The sequence below is a fragment of the Muscardinus avellanarius genome (assembly GCF_963383645.1).
Source record: "Muscardinus avellanarius genome assembly, chromosome: 3".
Lineage (NCBI taxonomy): Eukaryota > Metazoa > Chordata > Mammalia > Rodentia > Gliridae > Muscardinus > Muscardinus avellanarius.
In genome coordinates this window covers 102,843,752-102,869,163 of record NC_137788.1, presented here as the reverse complement: position 1 = coordinate 102,869,163, position 25,412 = coordinate 102,843,752, and the positions used below count along the sequence as shown (strand labels likewise).

Sequence of the window (25,412 nt, the reverse complement as noted above, 5' to 3'; positions counted from 1 at the left end):
CCCCTCAGTCACCTATTTGCTTCTTTTTTTTTTTTGATGAATAGTGTTTTTTTTTTGTTTGTTTTTTGTTTTTTTTTAGTACTGGGGATTGAGTTCAGGGGCATTCTACCTCTGAGTTGGATCCCCAGCCCTTTTTATTTTTTATTTTGAAACAGGTCTCACTAAGTTGCAGAGGGTCTTGCTAAATTACAGAGACTGACCACAAACTTGCAATCCTCCTGTCTCAGCCTCCCAAGTACTGGATTACAAGAGTGTGCCACCACATCTGGCTGTCCTTTTTGTATTAAAAAAAAAAAAATCTAGCCAAGTGTGCTGGTGCACCCTTGTAATCCCCGTGCTTCGGAGGCTGAGACAGGAGGATGGCGCAGGTTTGAAGCCAGCCTCAGCTGGCTTAAGAGACCCTGTTTTCAAATAAAATATAAAATAGGTCTGGGAGTGTAGCCCGGAGGTAGAAGGGTTCCATCCCCAGTACCACCAAAAAAAAAAAAAAAAGTGAATTTTATGCTTCTTGGGGATAAAATGTCGGGTCTATAATGCAAAGACATGTTTATTAAATATGAAGGATTCATTGAACCATAGAAAGAAAATGCTCAGTTTGGAAGACCAAGTTTACATGCTAATGTTGGTTTAAAATATATTAGAGCCATGCGTGGTGGCACCTGCTTGAAATCCCAGTAATTGGGAGGCTGAGACAGGAAGATTACAGGTTCTTAGCCAGCCTCAGCAACTATTTCTTTTTTCTTTCTTTCTTTCTTTTTTTTTTTTTCCTTTTTTTTCTTTTTTTTTACTGGGGTTCTTGGAAGCCCTTCTACCTCTCCGGGCTACACTCCCAGACCTATTTTATACTTTTTTTTATTTGGAAACAGGGTCTCTTAAGCCAGTACGACTGGCTTCGAACTTGCGCGATCCTCCTGTCTCCGCCTCCCAAGCATGAGGATTACAAGTGTGCGCTACCACGCCTGGCATGAGGCCCTATTTCAAAATAAAAGGGCTGGGGCTGTAGCTTGGAGGCAGAATGCCCCTGGGCTTAATCCCTAGTACCAGTAACACACGCACACACACACACACACACACACACACGCACACACACACACACACACATACACACACACACTAGTATTGTAGAAACTTCTGGAGACTTATAGGTAGACTTGGAAACACCATGGTTCTATATGTATTTTTAGAAATGATACTAGCCAAACAGCTGAGAACACAGAACCTCCTGTGTAGCAAGTACACAAACATCTGTTAAATTGAAATGACTCATTTGTGGGAACCAACTTATCACTTGAACCTACTAATTAGCATCTCTTGACTTTTGTGCACAGCAAGGGGTGATCTTCTTGGCTGTGGCCACCAGAAGGAATGTATCACATTACCTTTAATGCTGGTTTCTCCCAACTCCATCTCCTGCTTCTCAATGGGGACCTTTTAGTCCCACATTTTCAGCTACTCACTGGCCATCTTTGATACATTCCTTGCTGTTTTCTCCTGTTTTGTTGTATCTCAAGTTGAACTTCTCGGTCCACTCACCCCACATTGGCTATGGCCTACTGACCCGCCTGCTCAACTGCACCTGTGCACTGAAAAGTGGCCTCCAAAGATTTGCTTGTGTTTTTAGAGATGCCTGTGTGTCTCTCAGGGCTGGTTCAGTCTCCTCCTGTGTTCTTTCTTTTCTTTCCTGGATGTAGTGGTCAGAGCTCCTATCTACATCCCTTAGTACTCCAGCCTTCGCTGTCCTGTTGAAGGCTTGGTGTCATCCTGACCTGCGTCATAAGACATTCAGGAATTATCTTCAGGAGCTCTGGAGACAGCCGGACTTTTGATTCCCCTCTCTCCTTAGCACACGAAGGCCAAGTTTTATTTTTTTTTCTTTCTTCAAAATGCAGTTTCTGCTATGTCTTCTACACAATAATATAGTCCTTTAAGGCAAAGATATGGTGGCCTCAGGTTTTCTTTTTTCTTCCTGTTCTCTCTTGGAAAGGACAATTCATGTACTAGTCTATGAGAAAAATAAGCAGAAGATTCATTCTTGATTTCTAGAGTCTTTGGGCCAGGACCCCAGTTCTATTCTCTTTTCTTGAAAGGAAAAGGGCAATACAGCCTATGAACAAGTGTATTCCCTCTTCGCTCATCTAGCACACAGAGACTTAGTTTCTCACACATTCTATCCTATTTCAGGGCCTGAGATGCTGCCTTTTTACTTTACTTTTGGCAACCCTTCCCAGGATTTCTCTGGATGGTGCCTCCTCCCCAGGACTCCCATAGCCTTCTGATTGGAAAGAAATACTTCTACTCTTTGACCTCTCATCCTCTCTCCCTAAGACCATAACCCATCCCATGATCCTGACCTTTTGCTTTCTACTTTGAGAATTCCCTCTTTCTGCTGCAGTTTATCAGCTTTCCTGCCATATTTTGCTGTGTTTTATTCTCTGTTGAGATGTTGGTGCCTGGAGATCTGGCAGGGAGAGAAAAGGAATTAATAAAATAGAAGGCTTCACAGTGGTCTGGCCATGGGTAGACTTTTGGTGGAAAATTCAAATCTTTCAGACTTTCTAAGCTAACCTTTCTGTAGTTCTGTAGGCATTTCCTGTGTGAGGTGTCGCTGAGTGTCTTCCTGTCATCTACCCGGATGACTCCAGGAGGAGGAGAGCGGTAGAAAAAGAAAAGGCCATCTGTCCCACGGTTGACGCTCAAAGTGAGAGCTAAACAAGTAGAGATCACACACATGCATAGGACCTTTATCTGTGACATTCTACCAAAATAACTAAGGCAGTTTTGTCAAAAAGCTTTGCCTGTAGCAGTCTCCCTAGAAAGCATTCTGCAAGCAAAACAAAACAATGCCAAGCCAAGCAAAACAAGTACAATTAATATAATAAGGAAAGTACACTGAGGCTCATTTTGGTGGTTTCTAGAAATAACTGTCCTGAGACTCTGTGTGTGTGTGTGTGTGTGTGTGAGAGAGAGAGAGAGAGAGAGAGAGAGAGAGAGAGAGAGAGAGAGAGAGAGAGAGAGAAGGGGAGGGGAGGGGAGGGGAGGGGAGGGGAGGGGAGGGGAGGGGAGGGGAGGGGAGGGGAGGGGGGAGAGAGAGGGAGAGAGAGAGAGAGGGAGAGAGGACACTCAGGGGTATTCAACCTCTAGAGAAAGAGAGTCCAGGTGTATTCTACCTATGAGCTATGCCCCCAAGCCTTTTTTTTTTTAATTTCAAAACAGGGTCTCTCTAAATTGCTGAGGCTGGCTGCAGACCTGTGATCCTTTTATCTGAGTCTCCCAAGTATTAGGATTACAGGCGTGTATCACCAGCATTGTTGAAACTGAAGGTCTTTTCAGCAGACAATGGCAATGTGAAAATAATTACAGTGAAGGGACACAAGAGCAGAGGGCTGAAAACTGGATAAATTCAACGGAAATACTATAAGTGTGTGTGTAGTGCTTTTAGCTAAATTCCCAAATTAGTCCAATAGTATATCCATCTTGGTTTAAAATATTCTGTATAGGTATCAGCTCAGCATCCCTCCTCTCAAATCCAATTCTGAAAATCCAGAAGAATTCAAACCATGGTAAGAAACCATGATTTAAGAACTGACACCTGTGTCTAAACAAACTCTAGAAATAGAAAAAAGTGGTCATTAAAACAATACACTTTTGCCGGGCGTAGTGGCGCATGCTTGTAATCCCCACGCTTGGGAGGCAGAGACAGGAGGATCGTACAGGTTCGAAGCCAGCCTCACTGGCTTAAGAGACCCTGTTTCCAAATAAAAAATTTTAAAATAGGCCAGGCATGGTGGTGCATGCTTGTAATCCCCGTGCTTGGGAGGCAGACAGGAGGATCGCACAGGTTTGAAGCCAGCTGTTCACACTGGTTTAGGAGACCCTGTTTCCAAATAAAAATGTAAAAGTAGGTCTGGGAGTGTAGCCTGGAGGTAGAAGGGCTTCCAGGAACCCCAGTACCACCAAAAAAAAAAAAAAAAAAAAAATATATATATATATATATATATATATATATATATATATATATATATATATAGTAGGTCTGGGTGATGTTTGACTACAATGCACCAATAAAAATTAGGTCTGGAAGTGCAGCCCGAAGTAGAAGAGTTTCCAGGAACCCCAGTACCACCAAAACAAAAAACAAACAACAAAAAATACACTTTTATTACATCAGAATTACGTGAAACAAGACAGAGAATGTCATGTATAAAAAGTCTGTTCCGTGTTTTGTACTTCGGTGATTTCATTTGAAGCACCCCCTCATGTTACCTGAGGCCGTTACTGTCTTCTGTATTTCTATCTTTTTAATAAACTTTTTTAAATCTTAAAAAAAAATACACTCTGGCATTTGTGGTCCAGCAAATGCACAAACACTGGCTATCTGTTTCCATTTAGTATCCTTAATTGGAAGAAGTTTATATTCCTATATGCTGTGTTCTTACTAATAATTTAATGATTGACTTGTTACTATATTTAGAAGATATCAATTCAATTCTAGATAGTTGATAACTGTGGTAGGAACGCTCAGCCAACAAATGCTTTATGACCTCAACTCTTCCATTCCCTGAGCACTCACTTAGTGGTTACCAATTCTCCTGACCCCATTTTGAAACCTGATGGTAAGTTTTGGACAATATTCTGGATCAATGTTTTCATTCTCTACTATCTCTTTTTCTGTCTCTGTCTCTCCATTCTTCATGTCAGAGTATCTTTATTTTAGGCCCCTTTTTCCTTACCCATTAAAAAAAAAACTATTACATAAGCCTCCTTAAGTAAATTCCTACAAATAGATGCATATTCTACTTAATTATGGGAAAATATTATAAGAATATAACCAACTGAGTTACCAACAGTATTAACAATAAAAACAACTACCTTAGGTTTTTTGTTTTTGAGAAACTCTGGGAGGGGGCAATGATAGGTGCTAATGTTTGAGAACAACTGCTTGAAGAGGTAATGGCAGAATTCTGCACTTAGAGGGAAAGGGGGAGCCGAGGATGTGGCTCAGCGGTAGAGCCCTTGCCTCACATGTGTGAGAGCCTGGGTTCAGTTACAGAAGGGAGGGGGGGTGGTCTCAGGTATATGCTATCTCAAACAGAAATCGCTGTCCTTGGGCTGGGGGTATAGATCTGTGGTAGAGTGCTTGTCCAGCATGCACAAGGCCATGGGTTTGATCCCCAACATTGCAAAAACAAAAATAATTATTTTTCTTGTTGCTAGTCACTTAAGAAAAGTTCTCTATTTTCCTAATTTGTGTGTGTGTGTGTGTGTGTGTGTGTGTGTGTGTGTGTATGTGTGATACTGGAGATAGAATCCAGGGGATTTCTACCTCTAGGCTACACTCCTAGACCTATTTTATATTTTATTTGGAAACAGGGTCTCACTAAGTTGCTGAGAGCCTCACTCAGTACCTGAGGCTGGCTTCGAACGTGTGCAATCCTCCTGTCTCCGCCTCCCAAGCGCGGGGATGACAAGCGTCCGCCACCACGCCCGGCAGATAGTCTTTTCTAAAAGTGCATGATATCTCAGAACAAATGTATGTACAGTAGGAGAATTGAGGATTTAACAGTGGAACTCTGGGTAATTTTCAATTAGGAGACAGAAAAGGACAGAGAACTGCTAAATACAACATGGGAAGTAGGAAGGATAAACCATGGAATGAGGAGAATCAGGATAATGTAGACTAATAAGGGCCAGGGAAGGAGGAAATTTCAAGCAAAAAGTTGCAGAGAATGAAGACTGTGTAGGCTCTAAAGGATCCAGCCCATGGGGGGCAACACACACTCCTCCTATGACCAAGTTTCCAGTAAACATTGGGAAAATAATGAAAATTATTTTCTTTAATTCAACATTCATCTTCGTAGATTATCATAGATGCTTCTTCCCCACTTCTTCTGCACATTGAGCGGGTCTCACAAAATTCAGACCTAGCAGATGTTGTGATTTCTTTGAATGATAAGCGAGATAAAATTTGCAACAAGATTAATTCCTAACATGGAGCCCAAGAGGAGCTATCATTTCCTCTGACCTGAAATTTTGATCTGTAGTATAGTATTAGAAAGGAGAATTTTAAGGAGCTACTACTCTATGGTGATGACTTGTCATTCAACCATATCAAGCTACCCCTGTGGGGCCCAGAGCTTATTCTAGCAGTAGAATGGAATGCTATTTAGAGTAGTAGTGTTTGGTCAAGGAGTAGGCTTGAAGTTTGCATCACATAAAAACAACTGCTTTGGGGATTGGAATCTTTGAAATTTTGCTAGCTACAGGCAAATTTTATTCAGCTTAAGCCCCATTTCCACTTAGAAAAAAAAGTGATAAATCACTACCGCAACAACAAACTAATGGAATTTAATAGATTTCCTTCTGACTATAGAACTAAATAGCGGCTGTAAGGTAAGTCAATTAAACTTTTAGTATCTGCCTGTTGTATGGAGCATATAGCTGGCTTTCAGAAGACATTTGATTTTTAGTCAGGCACAAGGACATATCCCTGTAATCAAGTAGTTGGGAGACTGAGACAGGAAGATTGCAGATGAGGCCAGCCTCAGTAACCTAGTGAAGTGCTCAGCAACTTAGCAAGATCATTTTTCAAATTAAAAAATATTTAGAAAAGGGCTGAAGTGTGGCTTAGAGATTGAATGCCCCTGGGTTTGATCTCTGGTACCAAAAATTTAAAAAAAGGCTTTTAAAAAATTCACCATTTCATTAAATATGGTGACACATGCTTGAAATCTCTGTACTTGGGAGGCTGAGACAGGAGGATCGCAGGTTTACACCCAGCCTTAGCAACTTAGTGAGGCCCTCTGCAACTTAGTAAGACCCTGTTTCAAAATAAAAAATAAATAATAGGACTGGGGGTGTAGCCCAGGGGTAGAATTCCTCTGGGTTCAAAAATTTTTGAACTGCAAAAAAATTTTAAAAGTTCACCATTTCATCTTTAAGCTTTAGCCCTCTGTGACTCCATAGCAGTCAGTATTTCACTTTTCCACATGTACCTGTCCTGAATAGAGTCAGCCCCATAAGATGCTAAGAAGGTTGGTGGGATATTTGGAAAGTGGAAAAGAAGAGAGCTCTACAGAACCTTCTTTCCTTAGAAAAAAATAATTATTCTTGGACTTTTATTACAGAAGTTGAAAAGGCAATCTACCAAGCACAAGGCAGACAAAATCTATCCTACAACTGTGGCTCAGCGGCCCAAGAATATCAAGAAAAACAGATATAAGGATATTTTGCCCTGTAAGTTCCATTTCTCCTTATAACCTTTTACTGTCTCTCAATTTCAGTCATTTCTTCCTTTCACCAACTGCTGTCATTCCTAATCTTGGAACAGGGCAACAAATTAGATTGCCCATATATGTCTACACAAGTCTTTTATCCCATGAAATGTATGACTATAATGCACCAATAAAAAATTAAAAATAAAAAAGATTGTGCTATTTATGACTGCAAAAGAGCATTCATTCATTCACTCAAGCATTTACCCATCAAACACTCCCGGGACCAGGCCCTCTGTGTAAGCCTTCTTAGTAACACTGTCTTTCTTTCATGTTTCAGATGATCACAGCCGGGTAGAACTGTCCCTGATAACTTCGGATGAAGATTCCAGCTACATCAATGCCAACTTCATTAAGGTATACCAAAAAGAAACTAAAGCATCCCATATTCCTCTAGAAACCTAAAAAGGAGGGGTTGGGGAAGCCTAGGTGGGAAGAAAGAGTCTCACCTGTAGTCACCTCATATAATTTCTATTCCCCTTTAGGGAGTTTATGGGCCCAAGGCTTACATTGCCACCCAGGGCCCTTTATCTACGACTGTCCTGGACTTTTGGAGGATGATTTGGGAATACGGTGTCCTGGTAAGTGCAGGATTGGTTCTGCTACTTAAGTTCTTAAGAATACAGAGGGGATGGTGTCCGGATATGACTAAAGTTTCCCAGGTATTAAAGCCAGTGCTTTGCTAATTGGTCAGTGGAATTTCAGGGTTCAGACATCTTTTACTAAATTTACAGTGTCATTCTTGTTCAAGGAAATGAAAATTTGCACCTCAACAGGCTCCTTTTCTCTAGTCAAATCAGCAAGTTCTTGTTGATTTGACTAGAGAAAAGGGAAGTGAGGACAGAAAGAAGGAAGAGATAAGAGCAACATTTTGTAAGTTATTAGGATTTTTGTTGTTGTTAAGAAGAAAAACCAAAGTCAGATGTAGGGGCCCACATTTGTAATCCCAGTACTTAGAGGCTGAGATAGGAGGATCGGAGGTTCAAAGCCAGCTTTGGTAACTTAGCAAGACCCTGTTTCCAGATAAGAAAAACAGGGCTTGCGTATAACTTGGAGGTAGAATGTCTCTGGGTTCAATTCCCCGTAGCACAAAAAAAGAAAGGAAGGAAGGAAAGAAAGAAGGAAAGAAAGAAAGAGGCAGCAAAGCCAAATAGAAAAGCAAAGGCTAACACTTTCTGACTCTGGGACACATGCCCTTTCAATCTCTGCAGCTGTTTTAAGTTTCTATTCCACCTCCAGGTCATTGTTATGGCGTGCATGGAGTTTGAAATGGGAAAGGTGAGTTGCTTTCTTGAAACTTGCTGATGTAAAGGTAAAGGAAAGAATAAAAGGGGTGAACTAGCAGCAGAATTTTTCTTAAGTATGCCTGGGTAAGAGTCATGTCAGCTTCCTAGTTTTCAGTCTGGGGATGTCATATGACAGGGCTTCTTTCTTATCCTGAAGAACCTTGTTTCTCCCAGGAAAATATTTTGTGTGTGTGTGTGTGTAATACTGGGGATGGAACCAGAGGCATTCTACCTCTGAGCTACACCCCCAGCCCTATTTTTTATTCTTTATTTTGAAACAGGGTCTCACTGAGTTGCAGAGGCCCTCACTAAGTAGCTGAGGCTGTCCACAAACCATAATCTTCCGGTCTCAGCCTCACAAATGCTGGGATTACAAGCGTGTACCTCCACACCCGGCTGACTCTGTGTTTTAAAATGAAAGCCTAGTCAGTCGAGATCATTAAAGAAAACAGAATAAATTGCAAAGAAAGAGCCGGGCGTGGTGGTGCACGCTTATAATCCTAGTATTTGGGAGGCTGAGAACTTCAGGTTCAAAGCCAGCCAGCCTCAGCAACTTAGCAAGGCCCTTTGAAATTTAGTGAGACCATTTTGAAATAAGAAATATCAGGCTGGGGTGTAGCTCAGAGGTAGAATGTCTCTGGGTTCAATCCCCAGTGCCCCCCCCACACACACACACTGCAAAAAAGGATATATATGCAACTGAAGTTAGACTAATCTTTTGGTAGGATGAGATGGAGTCCTAGCCTTGTTTGTTTGCTTGCTTGCTCCCTTGCTTGCTTTGTGGCACTGGGGACTGAACCCAGGAGCATTCTACCTCTGAGCTACACCATGACTGGCTGCCAGTCATAGCTTCTAATCCTGTGCTGCCTGAAATGGCACCCATTAGCCACATATGACTATTAAGCACTTAAAATATGGCCGTGGCTAGTGTGATCAAGGAACTCAACTGTTTTATTTTGCTTAAACTGATTTAAATTTAAGAATAAGTACTCAATTTGGTTTCTGGAAGAACTTAAAGTATGTCTAGAATAACTGGTGCTATGTGAATTTTTTTTCAAATGAAAATTTTATTTACTCTAAATAAATTTTATTTACTCTAAATAAAATTTTCCAGTGGAAAATTAAAATCCTAATAAATCCCCCTGAGACAGGAGGATCGCACGGGTTCGAAGCCAGCCTCAGCTACTAAGTGAGGCTCTCAGCAACTTAGTGAGACCCTGTTTCCAAATAAAGTATAAAATAGGTCTGGGAGTATAGCCCAGAGGTAGAAAGCCCCTGGGTTACACACCCAGTACCACACACACACACACACACACACACAAAATCCGAATAGATATTATATATGAACATAAAATATACATAGGATTTTGAAGATTTGGTTTTAAAAGATAGGTTATATCTACTAATGCATATTGATTACATGTTGAAAGAATTGGTGGAGGGGGTTGCTGAGGGTATCTCTAAGTTGCTGAGCCTGGTCTTGAAACTGTTATCAGGAATGTACCACCGTCAGTTCATGTGCTAAAATCTTCAATTGTGTGTTTGTTTGTGTGTGTGTGTGTGTGTGTGTGTGTGTGTGGTTGGTGTTACTGGGTATTGAACTCAAGGTGTTCTACCTCTGAGCTATACAACAGCCCTATTTTATTTTTATTTTGAAACAGGTTCTCTGAGACTGGCAAGTACTGGGATTGCAGCTGTGCTCTACCACTTCTGGCTTTAATATATTATAATTAAACTGGACAGGGTGGCTCACGTCTGTAATCTCAGGTACTTGGGGGGGGGGCTGAGACAAGAGGACCACAGGTTCAAGGCCAGCCTCAGCAACTTAGCAAGACCTTGTCTCAAAATAAATAATTAAAAGGGCTGGGGGTATAGCTCAGTGGGTTCAATCTCCTGTAAAAATAATAAAAATAAAAGTTTCATCTTTTTTCCTTTTTGAATATGGCTGTTAGAAATAGGTGGCTCATGTTACATTTTTACTGGACATTACTGTTCTAACCTACTGAAGATTTTGTTTAAATATAGGTTATAGTTTAAAAATATAGGTTAGACCTTTCTAAGTTGGCAATTCTAATTAAAATCAAGGAAACCTGGGCTTTCAATTAGCTCATATAATTGTTTTGGTAAATATATAATTCCTTTTAGTTCTTTTGAAATACTGAAAATAAGCTGGGAGCAGTGGCACACACACACCTGTGACCCCAGTACTTGGGAGGCAAATAGGAAGGCTGCAGGTTCCAAGCCAGCTTCAACAACTTAGGAAGACCATATTTCAAAATAAAAAACGGCTAGGAGTATAGTTTGGAGATAGAACACCCTTGGTTCAATCTCTAGGACCAAAAAGAAGGGGGGGCACAGAGGGAGTGGGAGTGGGAGGATGAAAAAGAAATGCTGAAAATAGGTCAAAGATCCCTATTTCTACCAGTGTATAATTCGTATAATTCATATATCTTTTGTGTGTGTGTGTGTGTGTGTGTGTGTGTGTGTGTGTGTGTGTTTCGGGATGGAACCCAGGGGCATTTGACCTCCGAGATAAACCCCCCTGCCCTGTTTTTTATTTTTTTATTCTTTATTTTGAAACCAGGTCTCACTGAGTTGCAGAGGGCCTCACTAAGTAGCTGAGGCTGTCCGCGAACTACAATCCTCCGGTCTCAGCCTCCTGAATGCTGGGATTACAAGCGTGCGCCACACGCCCAGCTAATTCATATATCTTTAATATTGGCTTTCCCATCCTTTGGGGATTCTGAACCAGGATGTTGGGGCAAAGCCTGACCTACGAGAAGGGCAGAGCTGTTCTGCTTCTAGAGGTGAGGCTTTATTTCCCAAAAGGTAGTGAATGCATCAAGGAAATCACTACATTCTGCTTTGTGTAACAGAAAAAGTGTGAGCGCTACTGGGCTGAGCCAGGAGAGACGCAGCTGCAACTTGGCCCTTTCTCTATATCTTGTGTAAGTATGATTCTGCCCCCATATGACTGAGCAAAGCCTCTAGGAACTAGTTTACAAAGCACTTTGTCTTTAAAGTTGCTAATATTTTAATCTTCTTCCTCTTCTTAGGAAGCTGAAAAAAAGAAATCTGATTATATAATCAGGACTCTAAAAGCCAAACTCAATAGTGTAAGTAAAGGTCCAAAAGCCTACAGAGATTAGGTGCATAAATAAATATGTATGGGACTCAGCTGTTCATAAGACCAGGGAAAGTGCTGGGGCCTGAGACTGTTCTTGAATAGGCCCTGAATAGGTTGTTTGTTTGTTTGTTTGTGGTACTGTGGATTGAACACAGGTGGGTTCTACCTCCAAACTACACCCCCCATCCCTATTTTTTTTTTTTATTTCGAAACAGGTTTTCACTAAATTGCCCAGGCCCTTCTTAGCTTCCCAAATACTGGGATTAAAGGTGTGGGACACCTTGCCTGGTTCTGAATAAGTTTTTATATTCAAGAGACCCTGATGTAATCTTTACTCTCCAATCTCTTTCATCCATGATAATATTTGTAGGATATATAGAGCCTGAACAGTCAATAGACTTGGGACCAACTTCAGAACTCAAGCTGTCCTAGGCCCTATCCAACCTGTCTAAGGGCAAACGGACTTACTCTACCAACGTGTACATGACCTGCTTGAGACACACTATTGGGGAAGTCTGGGTTGGGCTGTTTTTATATCAACCTCCTCTTACATATGGGGCAGGTTGGGATAAGCCAAGAGTAAGTGACCTCAAATCACTTTTCTTCTTTTTTAGTGGTACTGAAGATTGAACCCAGGGGCATTCTACCCGTGAACTACACCCTAGTCCTATTTTATTTTTTGTTTTGAAGCAGGGTCTTGCTAGGTTGTTGAGAGTCTCAATACATTGCTGAGACTGTTCTTGAACATGTGCTCCTCCTGTCTCTAAGCCTTCCAAGTACTGTTGGCTTGTGCCACTAGGCCTGACTTCAGATCACCTTTAATTGTTCTCATAAGGAACCTTAGAACACTTGAGAGCTAAAGAGAAGAAAACAGAATAAATTGCAAAAAGGATATAGATGCCACTTTGTAAGTCTGACTGGTCTTTTAGTAGGATGAGGTAGAATCCTAACCTTGAATTCTCTCTTACTATGGCTATTTTTTTTATATAGGAAACTCGAACTATCTACCAGTTTCATTACAAGAATTGGCCAGACCATGATGTGCCTTCATCTATAGACCCTATCCTTGAGCTCATCTGGGATATGCGCTGTTACCAAGAGGACAATAGTATTCCCATATGCATTCACTGCAGGTAGGATGCCATGCAGGGACCTTCTGCTTACGCCAGTGCCCGTCGCCTAGCACTCTGTGATGTAAAGAGAAAGGCCAATCACAGAAATAAGTTATAATAAGTTCAATCTCAGCATTCAATTTATGTTTTTCTACCAAGTTAACTGTGAAGGGTAATGGCTCTAGTGACTCTCGCTCATGTGAGAAAGCCACCTGGGACCTGTCCCAGGCTCACTGAAGCTCAACAAAGACACCCTGGGAAATGGTGGGCTTTGAAAAGCTTCCTTGCCGCCAGGCTTCTTCCTCCTCAGGTCTGCTGGTGAGACTTCCCAGCTGCTGTCAGTGGTCCACTCTCTGCCACTCTCTGCCACTGTGATCTTTCCTTTCAGTGCTGGCTGCGGAAGGACAGGTGTCATCTGTGCCATTGATTATATATGGATGTTGCTGAAAGATGGGGTAAGTTTCTCTCAGCAGATAATTCCTGTTTGCTTACCCCAGGGCTTTCAGGCTGAGAGATAGTTTGGGTTTTCAAAACATCATCATGAAGCCGGGCGTGGTGGTGCACACTTGTAATCCCCATGCTTGGGAGGCTGACAGGAGGATCGCACAGGTTCGAAGCCAGCCTCGGCTACTTAGTGAGGCTCTCAGCAACTTAGTGAGACCCTGTTTTCAAGTAAAATATAAAATAGGTCTGGGAGTATAGCCCGGAGGTAGAAAGCCTCTGGGTTCCACTCCCAGTACCAAAAAAAACCCCCCAAAAAACAAAACAAAACAAAAAAACATCATCATGAGCCGTGTGTGGTGGCACATGCTTATAATCCCAGCATTCAGGAGGCTAAAACCCAAGGATCGCGGTTTGTGGACAGCCTCAGCTGTCTACAACTTAGTGAGACCCTGTTTCAAAATAAAGAATAAAATATAGGGCAGGGGTTGTAACTCGGAGGTCGAATGCCCCTTGGTTCCATCCCCAGACCCGAAAAAAAAAATCATGATTCATTATTTCTAAAAATAATGAAATAATTACCTTGTAGACCCACTCTGTCAAATGATTAAAAACGAGTTCCTAAGCTGGAACTTATTCTCAAAGTGTGGTCTTTGGTGCTGGGGAACCTGTGTGGCCAGCTTGCACAGGCCCTGAGTTCCATCCCCGGCACTGTAAAGTGTGGTCCCCAGATATGAAGCCGCAGCAGCATGGTCTGAGAAGTTGTTAGAAATACAAATTATTGGGCCATGTATTGATCCAGAAATTCTGGAGGTGGGGCCCAGCAACCACTTAAATACCAAGTTATTTATTCCTTTATCCAAACTGATTCTGAGGATGAACTCAACTTACCACAATCAAACTTCGGGTTTTATCTTATAAATCATTTTTAGATATTAGGGAATGGAAAGTTTAGAGTATGTGCTCTAGACCTATCTGCCAATTTCTTGTATTTCATAAAACGCTCATACTAGTGTTTCTGCAAAGCCTTATCTCCCATTGTATCTTTAGTGTCAGGTACTTTATCACCCATGTGAACTCATTCTGAAGAGTTTCTTCAGTTTTTTCCCCCAGGAAAACACCACTCTTTAAATCATGGCACAACTGAAGAGAAACCACATTTGTTTAAAAAACTTAATTCTTTTTCTGATACTATCCACTGTTAGGAGGTAGGCATCATAGAAGTATAAGACTATGAGAAGGTGTCAATGATTTATTAATAAAGGCTACAGAGAAACAAGCTATTTCCCTCTTTTATTTAATAGATAATTCCCGAGAACTTCAGTGTTTTTCATTTGATCCAGGAGATGCGAACGCAGAGGCCTTCGTTAGTTCAGACTCAGGTAGGACTGTGGCAAACGCATCAGCACACGTGTCTGTGAGTCTTGTTCCATTTCTGTGTCTTTGTTTGGTGCTGGAGGTTGAACTCAGGAACATTCCACCACCAAGTACACCCTCAACTCTTTTGATTTTTTATTTTGAGACAGGGTTTCATTAAGTTCCTGAGGATGGCCTCAAACCCGTGATTCTCCTGTCTTTGCCTCCAAGTACTGGGATAATAGGTGTGTGTCACCACACCCAGCTTATCTTTATGCTTAATGGTAAAGCATCCAGAAACAGCTGACCACTCACATGTAATGCCAAGTTACTACCAAGTGCTTTAAAGTCCAACCCACTTTCCCTGACTATCCTAATTTTTTTCTCTATCCCTTGTTCTGAATCAAATTCTTTTCATCCCTTGCATTTAACTATTTGGAAACTAATATACTATGTCTTACAAAGGATACTGAAAAAATTCAACAAGCTATTTGACTTATTAGAAATAACTAATGTTAAGTAAAAAACAAAACAAAACAAAAACCTATCTCTGAAACCATAGAAAATAAGGGATTTGTGGTTTCTAGTTTAGAAGTGGTAATAGAATCTGGCAAGGGCAGTGTTGATGCTCACTTGAAGAAACAGTGATAGCCACTGTTACCAGTACTGATAACAGTAGTACTGTTTATCCTGTCCTTATTGTACACATACATAAAGGAAAACATAATTGTAGCCAGGCTTTGTGGTGCACACCTATAATCCCAGTACTGGAGAGGCTAAGACAGTAGGATCACAGGTTCGAGGACAGCCTCGGCAACTAGTCAGACTTTTATTAACCTAGCAGACCCTGCTTCAAAATAAAAATAAAATAGGGCTGGGATGTAGCTCAGAGGTAGAATGCCCCTGGGTTCAATCCCTGGTGACACACACACACACACACACACACACACACACAAAAAAAAAAAAAAAAAAAAAAAAAAAAAAAAAAGGAGAGGCTGAAGTATAGCTTGGAGGTAGAATCCCCAGTACCCTAAAAAAAAAAAAAAAAAAAACAAACTCATAATTGCAAAAATACTATTTTATGTACCACAAACTTGAAGCCTACCCTAGATTGCCTGTACTTGTTGACTCCTGTCTCTTCCTCAACCAAATCTCACATTGTCTTCAATATTAATATCATTTTTTTTAATGGTACTGGGGATTGAACCCAGGAGCATTCTCCCTCTGAGCTACACCCCAGCCCTGTTTTTTATTCTTTATTTTGAAACACAGTTTCAAAAATTTGCAGAGGTCCTGGCTGAGGCTGGCTGAGAACCTGGGTTCCTCCTGTCTCATCCCCCCAAGCACTGAGATTACAAGCGTGCACCACCACACCTGGCTCTTTCACTCATATTTCTACATTGATAATTTCACCTTCATTTCTATGTGACTTCCATATTTCAGATGGAATTTATCATTTACCTATTCATTTGTCAAACATTGACATTTACTAAGACTTTTTGTGAATATTTTGTTAAAACCACTATTAAGCAGCAAGATCATAAAGTGTTTCAAGCACTTATAAATGAGCTTGCACCTAGGTTCAGAGATAAAACAACTGACAATAGCAGTTTAGATATTTTAATCTAGAAGTTGTGAGTTGAAGGGAAAAAATGAAGAGCTATTATAATGTAAACCTGTTTGGCCCACACAGGTTTTCCACTAATAGCTTGTGGAAAAAAATGATTTTCTCATGTGTTGATTGTAGGTGTTTTCTATATTCAACCTATGAGGGGAAAAGTTTATGTGAAATGAAAGCATTAGCTAGTTTAGTGCTTTCAGACTTAAAAGACTGTTGATCCATGTAAATATACAGAGACTACAGGAAGTATGCAACCTAGCTCTATCCATTATAATGCTGAAGCAATAAAATCATACCCAGGTCAAAAAATTGCACTTCAAGCCTACTTTTAAGAGTTGGAAAACAACTGAAACAAAGCCTTCACACTTTGCCCTTATCAACGGCTAGCTGAAGAGATATCTTAACAGTTGTAACTACTTTTTCTGATACTACTCTAACCACGAAATGACCCTGTAACCAGATGAGGGGTTCCTGTCTGATTTTTCTTTCTCAAAAATATTGAAGCGTGTACCATGGCTGTATTGGGTAATACAGACTCCACACCATTCTTCTGCTAAAAATACCTTTAGAAAAAGTTTTTATTTGTATGTGATTGTGTAAAGTAGCAGAGAAAGTGCTTCAGCAGACATAAATGCAAAAATGAAATGGTAAAAAACCTACAAAATTTACACATTTTTTTTGTTGTTGTTGTTTGGTACTAGGGATTGAATCCAAGGGCTTTCTACTTCTGAGCTACACCCCAACCTTATTTTTTATTTTGAAACAGTTTCTCACTAAGTTGCTGACAGCCTCACTATAGCCTCTACCTCCTATCTCAGCCTCCTAAGTACTGGGATTACTGGTGTATACCACCACACCAAACTTGTTATTAAGTTTAATAGTTTATGCTGATGGTCCTTTCATACTTCTGAAATCTGGTTCTGCAGTCCACCAGATGTCTTGGTTTTCTTCATTTGTTTTGCTTGTGTTGCTCTTCAGGAACAGTATGAACTGGTCTACAGTGCTGTGTTGGAACTATTTAAGAGACACATGGATATTATTGTAGACAAACACTCTGGAATAAAGGTAAAGTTTAAATTAGATTTTATGTCATTTTTTTTCGATGCTTGCTTTTGGTCAAAGGATCTCATATTAACTATGGGACTTTTATCTATTGTCAACTCAAATGGGGTGTCAGGCACACATGGGGTCCACTCAGAGGTAGAATGTCCCTAGATTCAATCCCCAGTACCACAGTGATAATTGATCATTGGAGACTTTGACACTCCCTTCAACAATAGAAAAATTAACAACAACAACAACAACAACAACAACAACAAATCAGCAAGGAACTCACCATGACCATCAACTGACAGGATTAAATAGATATTTATAGAATAATTCATCCAACAAGACAAAATTACACAATCTTTTGAAGTGCCCACAAGACATAACCAAAATAGACTATATCTTGGGTCATAAAGCAGATCTTAAATTTTTAAGAATAGAATGTAAGCTGGGTATAGTGGCACACATTTGTAATCCCAGCATTCAGGAGGCTGAGACTGAAGGATCACGGTTCGCAGACAGCCTCAGCTACTTAGTGAGGCCCTCTGCAACTCAGTGAGACCCTGTTTCAAAATAAAGAATAAAAAATAGGGAAGGGGTATAACTTGGAGGTCAAATGTCCCTGAGTTCCATCCCCAGACCTGAAAAAAAAAAAAAGAATAGAATGTATTCTCTGACCACAATGGACTCATACCAGAAATCAGAAAAAGATAACATGAAAATATACAAACCACACCTATTTAAAATGATCCATTTCATTAAAGAGAAAGTCTTAAGAAAATTATAATTCAAAATGAACAAAGATCAAACTACTGCAAATCAAAATTTATAGGACAGAGCTACGGTAGTGCTGAGGGAAATTTATAGTACCAAATACATATGTTAGAAACCAGTAAAAATATCAAACCAATAATCTAAGCTTCCACTTCAAAACTATAGGAAAAGATAAGCAATGAAGGACAAAAATCAATGGAATTGAAAATAGAAAAACAAAAAAGTAAATAATTGAACCAAATAGTTGATTCTTTGAAAAGTTTAACAAAATTGGCAGACTTCTAAGGAGACTGACAAAGATAAAAAGGGAGAAAAATTAAAATGATCAGTATCAGCCAGGCATGGTGGCACACGTCTGTAGCACCAGTACATGGAAGACTAAGACAGGACGAGCGCAGGTTCCAGGCCAGCCTCAACAACCTAGTAGGATTCTCTGAAACCTAGCAAGAACCTGTTTCAAAACAAAAAAAAGAAAAAGGGCTGGGGGCGTAGCTCAGAGGTAGAATGCCCCCAGGCTCAATCCCCAGCACCCCACACATAAACAGTAATATCAGAAGTGAAATAGAGGCTATAGCTACAGGTTTTGGAGATATCAAAAGGATAATAAGCATATGGACATGGCTTATTTTCTCTAAAACACAGTCTAACACAACTCACTCAGCATTACAAAAATAATTTGAATACCTCCTTCAATTAAAGAAGCTGGACATGATGGCGCATGCCTATAATCACAGGACTTGGGAGGATCTAGCCTTAGGAGGATCGCAGCTCCAAAGACAGATTCAGCAATGTAGTGAGACTCTCTGCAACCCAGTGAGACTCTGTCTCAAAAAAATAAAAATAACAAAAAGGCTGGGGTGTAGTTTGGAGGTAGGATGCCCCTAAGTTCGATGCCAGTACCCTACCCCCCCCCAATTACAGAAGTTAAATTGTAATTATTTATTTATTTATTTTTGGTACTGGGGATTGAGCCCAGAGACAGCCTCACTAAGGAGCTGAGGCTGTCTGTGAACCGCGGCCCTCCCATCTTCAAGTCCTGGGATTACAAGCATGTGTTAATGCCCCACCTATTCAGCTCTTTGGAAGAGTTTGTGGAGTACTGGTGTTAATTCTTCTTTAAATGTTTGGCAGAAGGCTTTTGTTTCTGGACGTTTGTGGGGAGGCTTTTGATGATTCATTCAATCTCCTTACTAGTGGTAGGTCTAATAGGATTTTCTATTTGTTCCTTAGTTTTGGTTGATTTGATGTTTCTAGGAATTTGTTCATCTATGTTATCAAATTTGTTGGCATACAGTTGTTTATAGCAGTCTCATAATTCTTTTCATTTCTGTAAACTTGGTAGTAATGTCCACATTTTTATCTTTGGCTTTAGTAATTAAAGTCTTTTTTCTTAGTCAATCTAGCTAAAGGTTTGTCAATTCAGATTTTTGAGTTTCTCTATTTTCTAGTCTACAGTTACTCTAACTTCTAATTTTCTTCTCTCTTCTAGCTTTTTTTTTTTTTTTTTTTTTTTTTTTGGTAGTACTGGGATTCCTGGAAGCCCTTCTACTGCCGGGCTATGCTCCCAGACCTATTTTTATACTTTTTTTATTTGGAAACAGGGTCTCTTAAGCCAGCACGGCTGGCTTCAAACCTGTGTGATCCTCTTGTCTCTACCCCCCAAGCTGGCTTCAAACCTGTGTGATCCTCTTGTCTCCGCCCCCCAAGCGTGGGGATTACAAGCGTGCGCCACCACACCCGGCTCTTTCTTCTAGCTTTGAGTTTGATTTAGTCTTCTTTTTCTGGTTCCTTAAAATGTAAAGCTAGGTTACTGATTTGTGATCTTTCTTGTTTAATGTATGCCCTGATAGCTACACATTTTCCTTTTAGCGCTGCTTTCATAAGTTTTGTTTTGTTGTATTTTTGTTTTTACTTGTTTCATTTATTTTCTAATTTCGCTTGTGATCTATTATTTAACCCATTGGTTAATAATGTGTTAATTTCCAAATATTTGTAAATTTTCAAGTGTCCTTTATGCTGGGTGTGGTGGCACATGCCTGTAATTCCAGTACTTGGGAGCTAAAACATGTTACCGATTTCTTCTTGCCTTCTATTGTGATTGGGAAAGATACTTTGTATGATGTCAGTCTTTTTAAATGTATTGACTTTTTTTTGTAAAGTATGGTTTATTCTAAAGAATGTTTCCTGTATAATGGAGAAGAATGTATACCCTGCTGTTGTTGGGCAGAGTGTTCTATAGACGTCTAATTTGGTCTATTTGGTTTATGGTGATTTTTTTCTTCTCTTTTTTTTTTTTGGTGGTACTGGGGGTGGAACCCAGGGGCTTTTCTACCTCTGGGCTATACTCACAGACCTGTTTTATATTTTATTTGTAAACAGGGTCTCACTAAGTTGCTGAGAGCCTCACTAAGTAGCTGAGGCTGGCTTTGCGCCTGTGTGATCCTCCAGTCTCAGCCTCCCAAGCTTGTAAGGGTGCGCCACCACGCCAGGCTGGTTTGTGGTGATTTTCAAGTGCTCTATTGCCTTATTTACCTTCAGTCTAATTTTTCTATCTATTACTGACAGTGAGTATGAAAGTGTCTGTATTAGTTTGCTCGGGATGCTGTAACAAGTACTACAAACTGGGATACTTAAAATAACAAATTTATTTTCTTGTGGTTTTGGAGGCTTTAAGTATGAAGTCTAGGTATCCTCAGAGCCATATTCTCTGTAATAGATCCAGGGAAAGAATCTTTCTTGTCTCTTCCTTGTTGCTGTGTTTGCTAGGAATCCTTGACATTCATTGACTTGCAGATGCACTACTTTAGTCTCTGCCTCCATCATTACATGGCATGCTCCCTGTGTGTCCCTATTTCCTCTTCTCATATAGACACAAGTCATTGTATTAGGGCCACTCTAATCAGTATGACCTCATCTTAATTAATTACATCTGTAAAGGCCTTATTTCCAAATAAGATCATATTGAGAGATACTACAGCCTATATTTCAACATACCTTTTGGAGTGACATAAGCCTATAATAGTTGGTGGATTAGTTAGCTTTTTCATCACACATCCAAAATATCTGACAAGAACAACTTGGAGGAAAAAAAGTTTATTTTGGCTCACAATTTTAGAGGTACAGTACATAGTCAACTCTAAGACAGAAACATCATGGCAGCAGGGTGTGGCAGAGGTAGCTGCTCAGGGCAACTGGAAACCAACCAGGGACAGATATAGTCCTCAAGGCCACACCTCTAGTGGCCTGTCTCCTCCAGCTACACTCTACCTCTCTACAGTTACCACCTTGTAAATTCATTCAAATTATTAATTTAGCTGAGTGTGGTGGTGTACTTCTATAATTAGGAGGCTGAGACAGGAGGATCACAGGTTCAAGGCCAGCCTCAGCTATTTAGCAAAACCCTCATTAATTTAGTGAGACCATGTCCCAAATTTTAAAAAGGGGGAAAACTGGGGGTATAACTCAGCAGTAGAATATCCCTGAATTCAATTCTCAGTACCACTACAAATCCCACATTTGAAAAGATGATGCTATAAGCAAATTCTTTTTAGTCTCTATAACACTATCAGTCTTTTATTCTGATTCTTTTGTCCTCAGTATTTGAACAAATTCTTGCCAAGTACAATATTTCAGTTCACCTAAATCATTCATGAATTATTTTAGAAATTTATATTTTCTGAACAAGTTTTTCTTTGCCTTCTGAATGTTAAAATATTTCTTTGATATGGTTTCACTAAAAAAAAAAAATCTTTATATCTCTTGAAGACTCAAGCAAAGTATTCAATTCCCAAGCAAAATCCCATTCTACCAACAGACTTTTGTCCATCTAATATACCAAAAAGGTAAGCACAATTTTATATATCTGCATGTTGATTGTTGTGTCTGGGAGACAAATCTCATTCTCATTTGTCTTTGTGGTGCTGGGAAAAGGCTTTTGTGTGTGTGTGTGTGTGTGTGTGTGTGTGTGTGTGTGTGGTACTGAGGATGGAATCCAGGGGCATTGTACCTCTGAGCTATACCCCCAGGCTTATTTTTTCGTCTTTTTTTTTTTTTTAAACAGGGTCTCACTGAGTTGCGAAGTGCTTCACTAAGTAGCTGAGGCTATCCGTGAACCATGATCCTCCAGTCTCTGCCTCCCGAATGCTGGGATTATAAGCGTGCTCCTCCACGCCCAGTGGGAAAAGTCCTCTTTGAGGCAGAGTGTCATCATTTCTCTTTCTTTTTGCTTCAGCACCATCAGAGAAGCAAATATGGTGAACCAACAGAGCAAACAAAGGATAAGGAGAGAGAATGCAAACACCTCTTCCTTTGATGTTAGGCCTTCTGAAGTAAGTGAAAAGGAAGTTTTGCACTCTGCTAAATCAAGCCCTTCTTTTGACTTTTTGGAACTAAATTATGGTTGTAACAAAAATGCCATCACAACCACAAAATGGCAGACCAAGGTGTTACCAGTAGCTGGGGAACCCCTTCAGAAGCATCAAAGTTTGGACTTCAGCTCCATTTTGTTTGGGGCACAGCCTAATTCTCAACCTGTAAGTGCAGTAGGAAGATGCTTTAATTCAAAGGGGCCAATAACGCGGACAAAATCAACTCCCTTTGAACTGATACAGCAGAGAAAGACTCAGGAGTTGGACATCAAGGAAAATGTATCATATTTGCAATCTCAGCCACGTGATTCTTGCCTTATGGAGTTGGAGGCTCAAAAAGTGATGCATGTTTCTTCAGAAGAGCTGAATTCTTTACTGCCACGGGAGTCTACGCCCCAGACGTGTGGTGCTTCTCCCGTAAAGCAGCACAGCTCTAGTGCTTTTAGCGTCTGTTCTTACCTGTCTCTAGGGGAAGACCCTTATTCTTCATCATTGCCTCCAAGGACTGCTGAGTCTAAGATGTCTCTTGATTTCCCTGAGAAGCAAGATGGAACTGTTTTTCCTTGGTCACAGCTCCCAACGTCCTCTCCAACCCTCTTCTCTTATTACAACTCCCATGATTCTGTAGCATTAAATCCCCCTGTCAATTTTCCCCCGCCACTGAACCGAGAGGCAGCATCAGAGGGTAAGTTACTTCTGGAAGTTTCCATGGCATTTTAGATTTCATTTTGTTCCTATAGACTCTTTGGTTTCTCCCTACCCTACCCCTTTCTCCTCTTCTTTCTCTTTCCTTTTCCTCCTCAAAGAAATTCCAAGAGTGTTTTAATGATGTGATAGGCTGAAAACAACATTGAGCATGTAATATTCCATGAAACAGGCAGGAGTGCAGGCAGTCAAACCTATGCCAACAGGGAGGCTTCTGCAGGAGCCAGTCCTCGTTCCCAGAACCGTTTATCAAAGGCCTCCAACTTAACCCTTATTGTACAACAGCAGGTTCCAAAGAATAGCAGAAAAAAACTGATCAACAGCACCACATGGTCACCCCAAATTTTTGTTGCACAATCATGTAGATATAATGAGCTGAACATATGCTAAGCATTGAATTCTTTTCCTGCAGGAGTTGAAAGTGGAGGACCTGACTTCCTGCCCTTTTGTAGTAACTTATTAGATGAGACTATTATTTGGTAGTTTGTGTGGAATTTTTATCTTATAATACACCATTTTTTTGTGTGTGTGTGGTACTGGGGTTCCTGGAAACCTTTCTACCTCTGGGCTACACTCCCAGAAACCTATTTTTTTTTATATTTTTATTTGGAAACAGGGTCTCCTAAGCCAGCTAGGCTGGCTTCGAACCTGCGCGATCCTCCTATCTCTGCCTCCCAAGCGCGGGAATTACAAGCGTGCGCCACCACGCCCGGCTTATAATACAACTTCACTTTCACACTTTATCTCCTATAATGCTGGATTTTTGCCCATTATGTGTATTGTTTTTTTTAATCCGAGTAATCTGAAATTAGAAGTAAATGAATGTCCTGCTAGTGGCTGTTATAATAATTATTATTTTGTCGTGATAGGGATTAAAACCAGTACCTCCAGCATGCAAGTGTCCCACCATTAGGCACAGAGTTTAATGATTTGATGCAAAAGAAGAGGGAGAGCAAAGAACAAATTTAGTTCTCTTAAAGCATAGCATCACATAGTTATAACAAGCATTCCACTTAGATATGAAGTAGAGAAAACTTGTGCCTTATAATATTCTTTATTGTACAGTTCCTTCCTTCCTTCTTTCCTTCTCTCCTTCCTTTCTCTCTCCCTTCTTTCTTCTCTTTCTTTCTTGTGGTACTGAGGATGGAACCAAGGGCATTCTCTCAGCTATACCCCAGCCCTATTTTATTGTCTTATTTTTAAAACAGGGTTTCTCTAGTTTGTGGGAGGCCTCACTACTTGCTAAGACTGTCTTTGAACCTGTGATCCTCCTGTATCAGCCTCCCAAATGTGCCACCATGCCGGGGTGTATAATTTCTTTTTTGTTGGTGTTAAGGTGGGGTGGGTCTTGTGCATGCCAGGCAAGAACTTTATCCTTGAGCTACACCCAAGCCCATATACAGTTTCTCAATTAATAGATGTGTAGATTATTTATAGCTTTGTTATAAAAATATTTTATCTGAATCTAGGAAATTTCTGTTTATGTACTTTGATCTTGTTATACAATTTGAGCATATTTTCTTTCTTTCTTTTCTGATAGTGGGGATTGAACTCAAAGGAATTCTACCTCCAAGTTATACCCTGATTTTTTTATTCCTTATTTTGAAATAGTGTTTCACTAAGTTGCAGAGGGCCTCACTGAGTTGCAGAGGCTGGCTTTGAACCTATCCTGTCTCAGCCTCCCAAGTACTGGGATTATAAGTGGGTGCCACCAGGCCCAGCTTTATATTATTTGGTGTGTGTGTGTGTGTGTGTGTGTGTGTGTGTTACTGGGAATGGAAGCCAGGGGCATTCTACCTCCGAGCTACACCCCGAGCCCTATTTTTTATTCTTTATTTTGAAACGAGGTCTTGCTAAGTTGCAGAGGGCCTCACTAAGTAGCTTAGGCTGTTCACAAACCGTGATCCTCCTGTCTCAGCCTCCCAAGTACTAGGATTACAAGCGTGCACCACCATGACTGGCTTATGTTTTCTTTTTCTAAATAACCACAATATCTTAGATTTTTCAGAGCATCAGAATCATTAAAAAACCAAATCTTTAGTTACATAAATTATGGCAATATTGACATGTGTGCCACCTGGTGGTAATTTTTATAACAGCAGCTGGAGGTTTCTGTACAAATTCTGAACCTTTCTATAGAAATATGGAAAACCCTGTAAAACCCTTATTTTGAAAAAAGAAAAAATGTCCTATCCCTGAATTTTGTGTGGAATGAAAAAGATTCAAATTTTTATAATTTTATTGACTGTATAACTAAATCTTTGGCATGTCAGTGCTTTAAAACACTTTATTTTATATTCTATAT

General features: G+C 40.3%; 1 protein-coding gene across 1 annotated transcript in view; it reads left to right on the top strand.

The window, feature by feature from the left end:
* Positions 1 to 25,412, top strand: part of PTPN22 (protein tyrosine phosphatase non-receptor type 22) — a gene marked incomplete at its 3' end in the record, with an annotated part of 88,167 nt that overhangs the window by 33,922 nt on the left and 28,833 nt on the right. The window contains exons 3-14 of the mRNA XM_080691504.1: positions 7,125 to 7,233; positions 7,552 to 7,628; positions 7,757 to 7,852; positions 8,511 to 8,549; positions 11,434 to 11,505; positions 11,614 to 11,673; positions 12,675 to 12,817; positions 13,185 to 13,251; positions 14,542 to 14,619; positions 17,193 to 17,279; positions 21,801 to 21,877; positions 22,267 to 23,087. Of these exons, the coding sequence (XP_080547630.1) occupies positions 7,125 to 7,233; positions 7,552 to 7,628; positions 7,757 to 7,852; positions 8,511 to 8,549; positions 11,434 to 11,505; positions 11,614 to 11,673; positions 12,675 to 12,817; positions 13,185 to 13,251; positions 14,542 to 14,619; positions 17,193 to 17,279; positions 21,801 to 21,877; positions 22,267 to 23,087 (1,726 nt within the window). The remainder of the gene's footprint in view (positions 1 to 7,124; positions 7,234 to 7,551; positions 7,629 to 7,756; positions 7,853 to 8,510; positions 8,550 to 11,433; positions 11,506 to 11,613; positions 11,674 to 12,674; positions 12,818 to 13,184; positions 13,252 to 14,541; positions 14,620 to 17,192; positions 17,280 to 21,800; positions 21,878 to 22,266; positions 23,088 to 25,412) is intronic.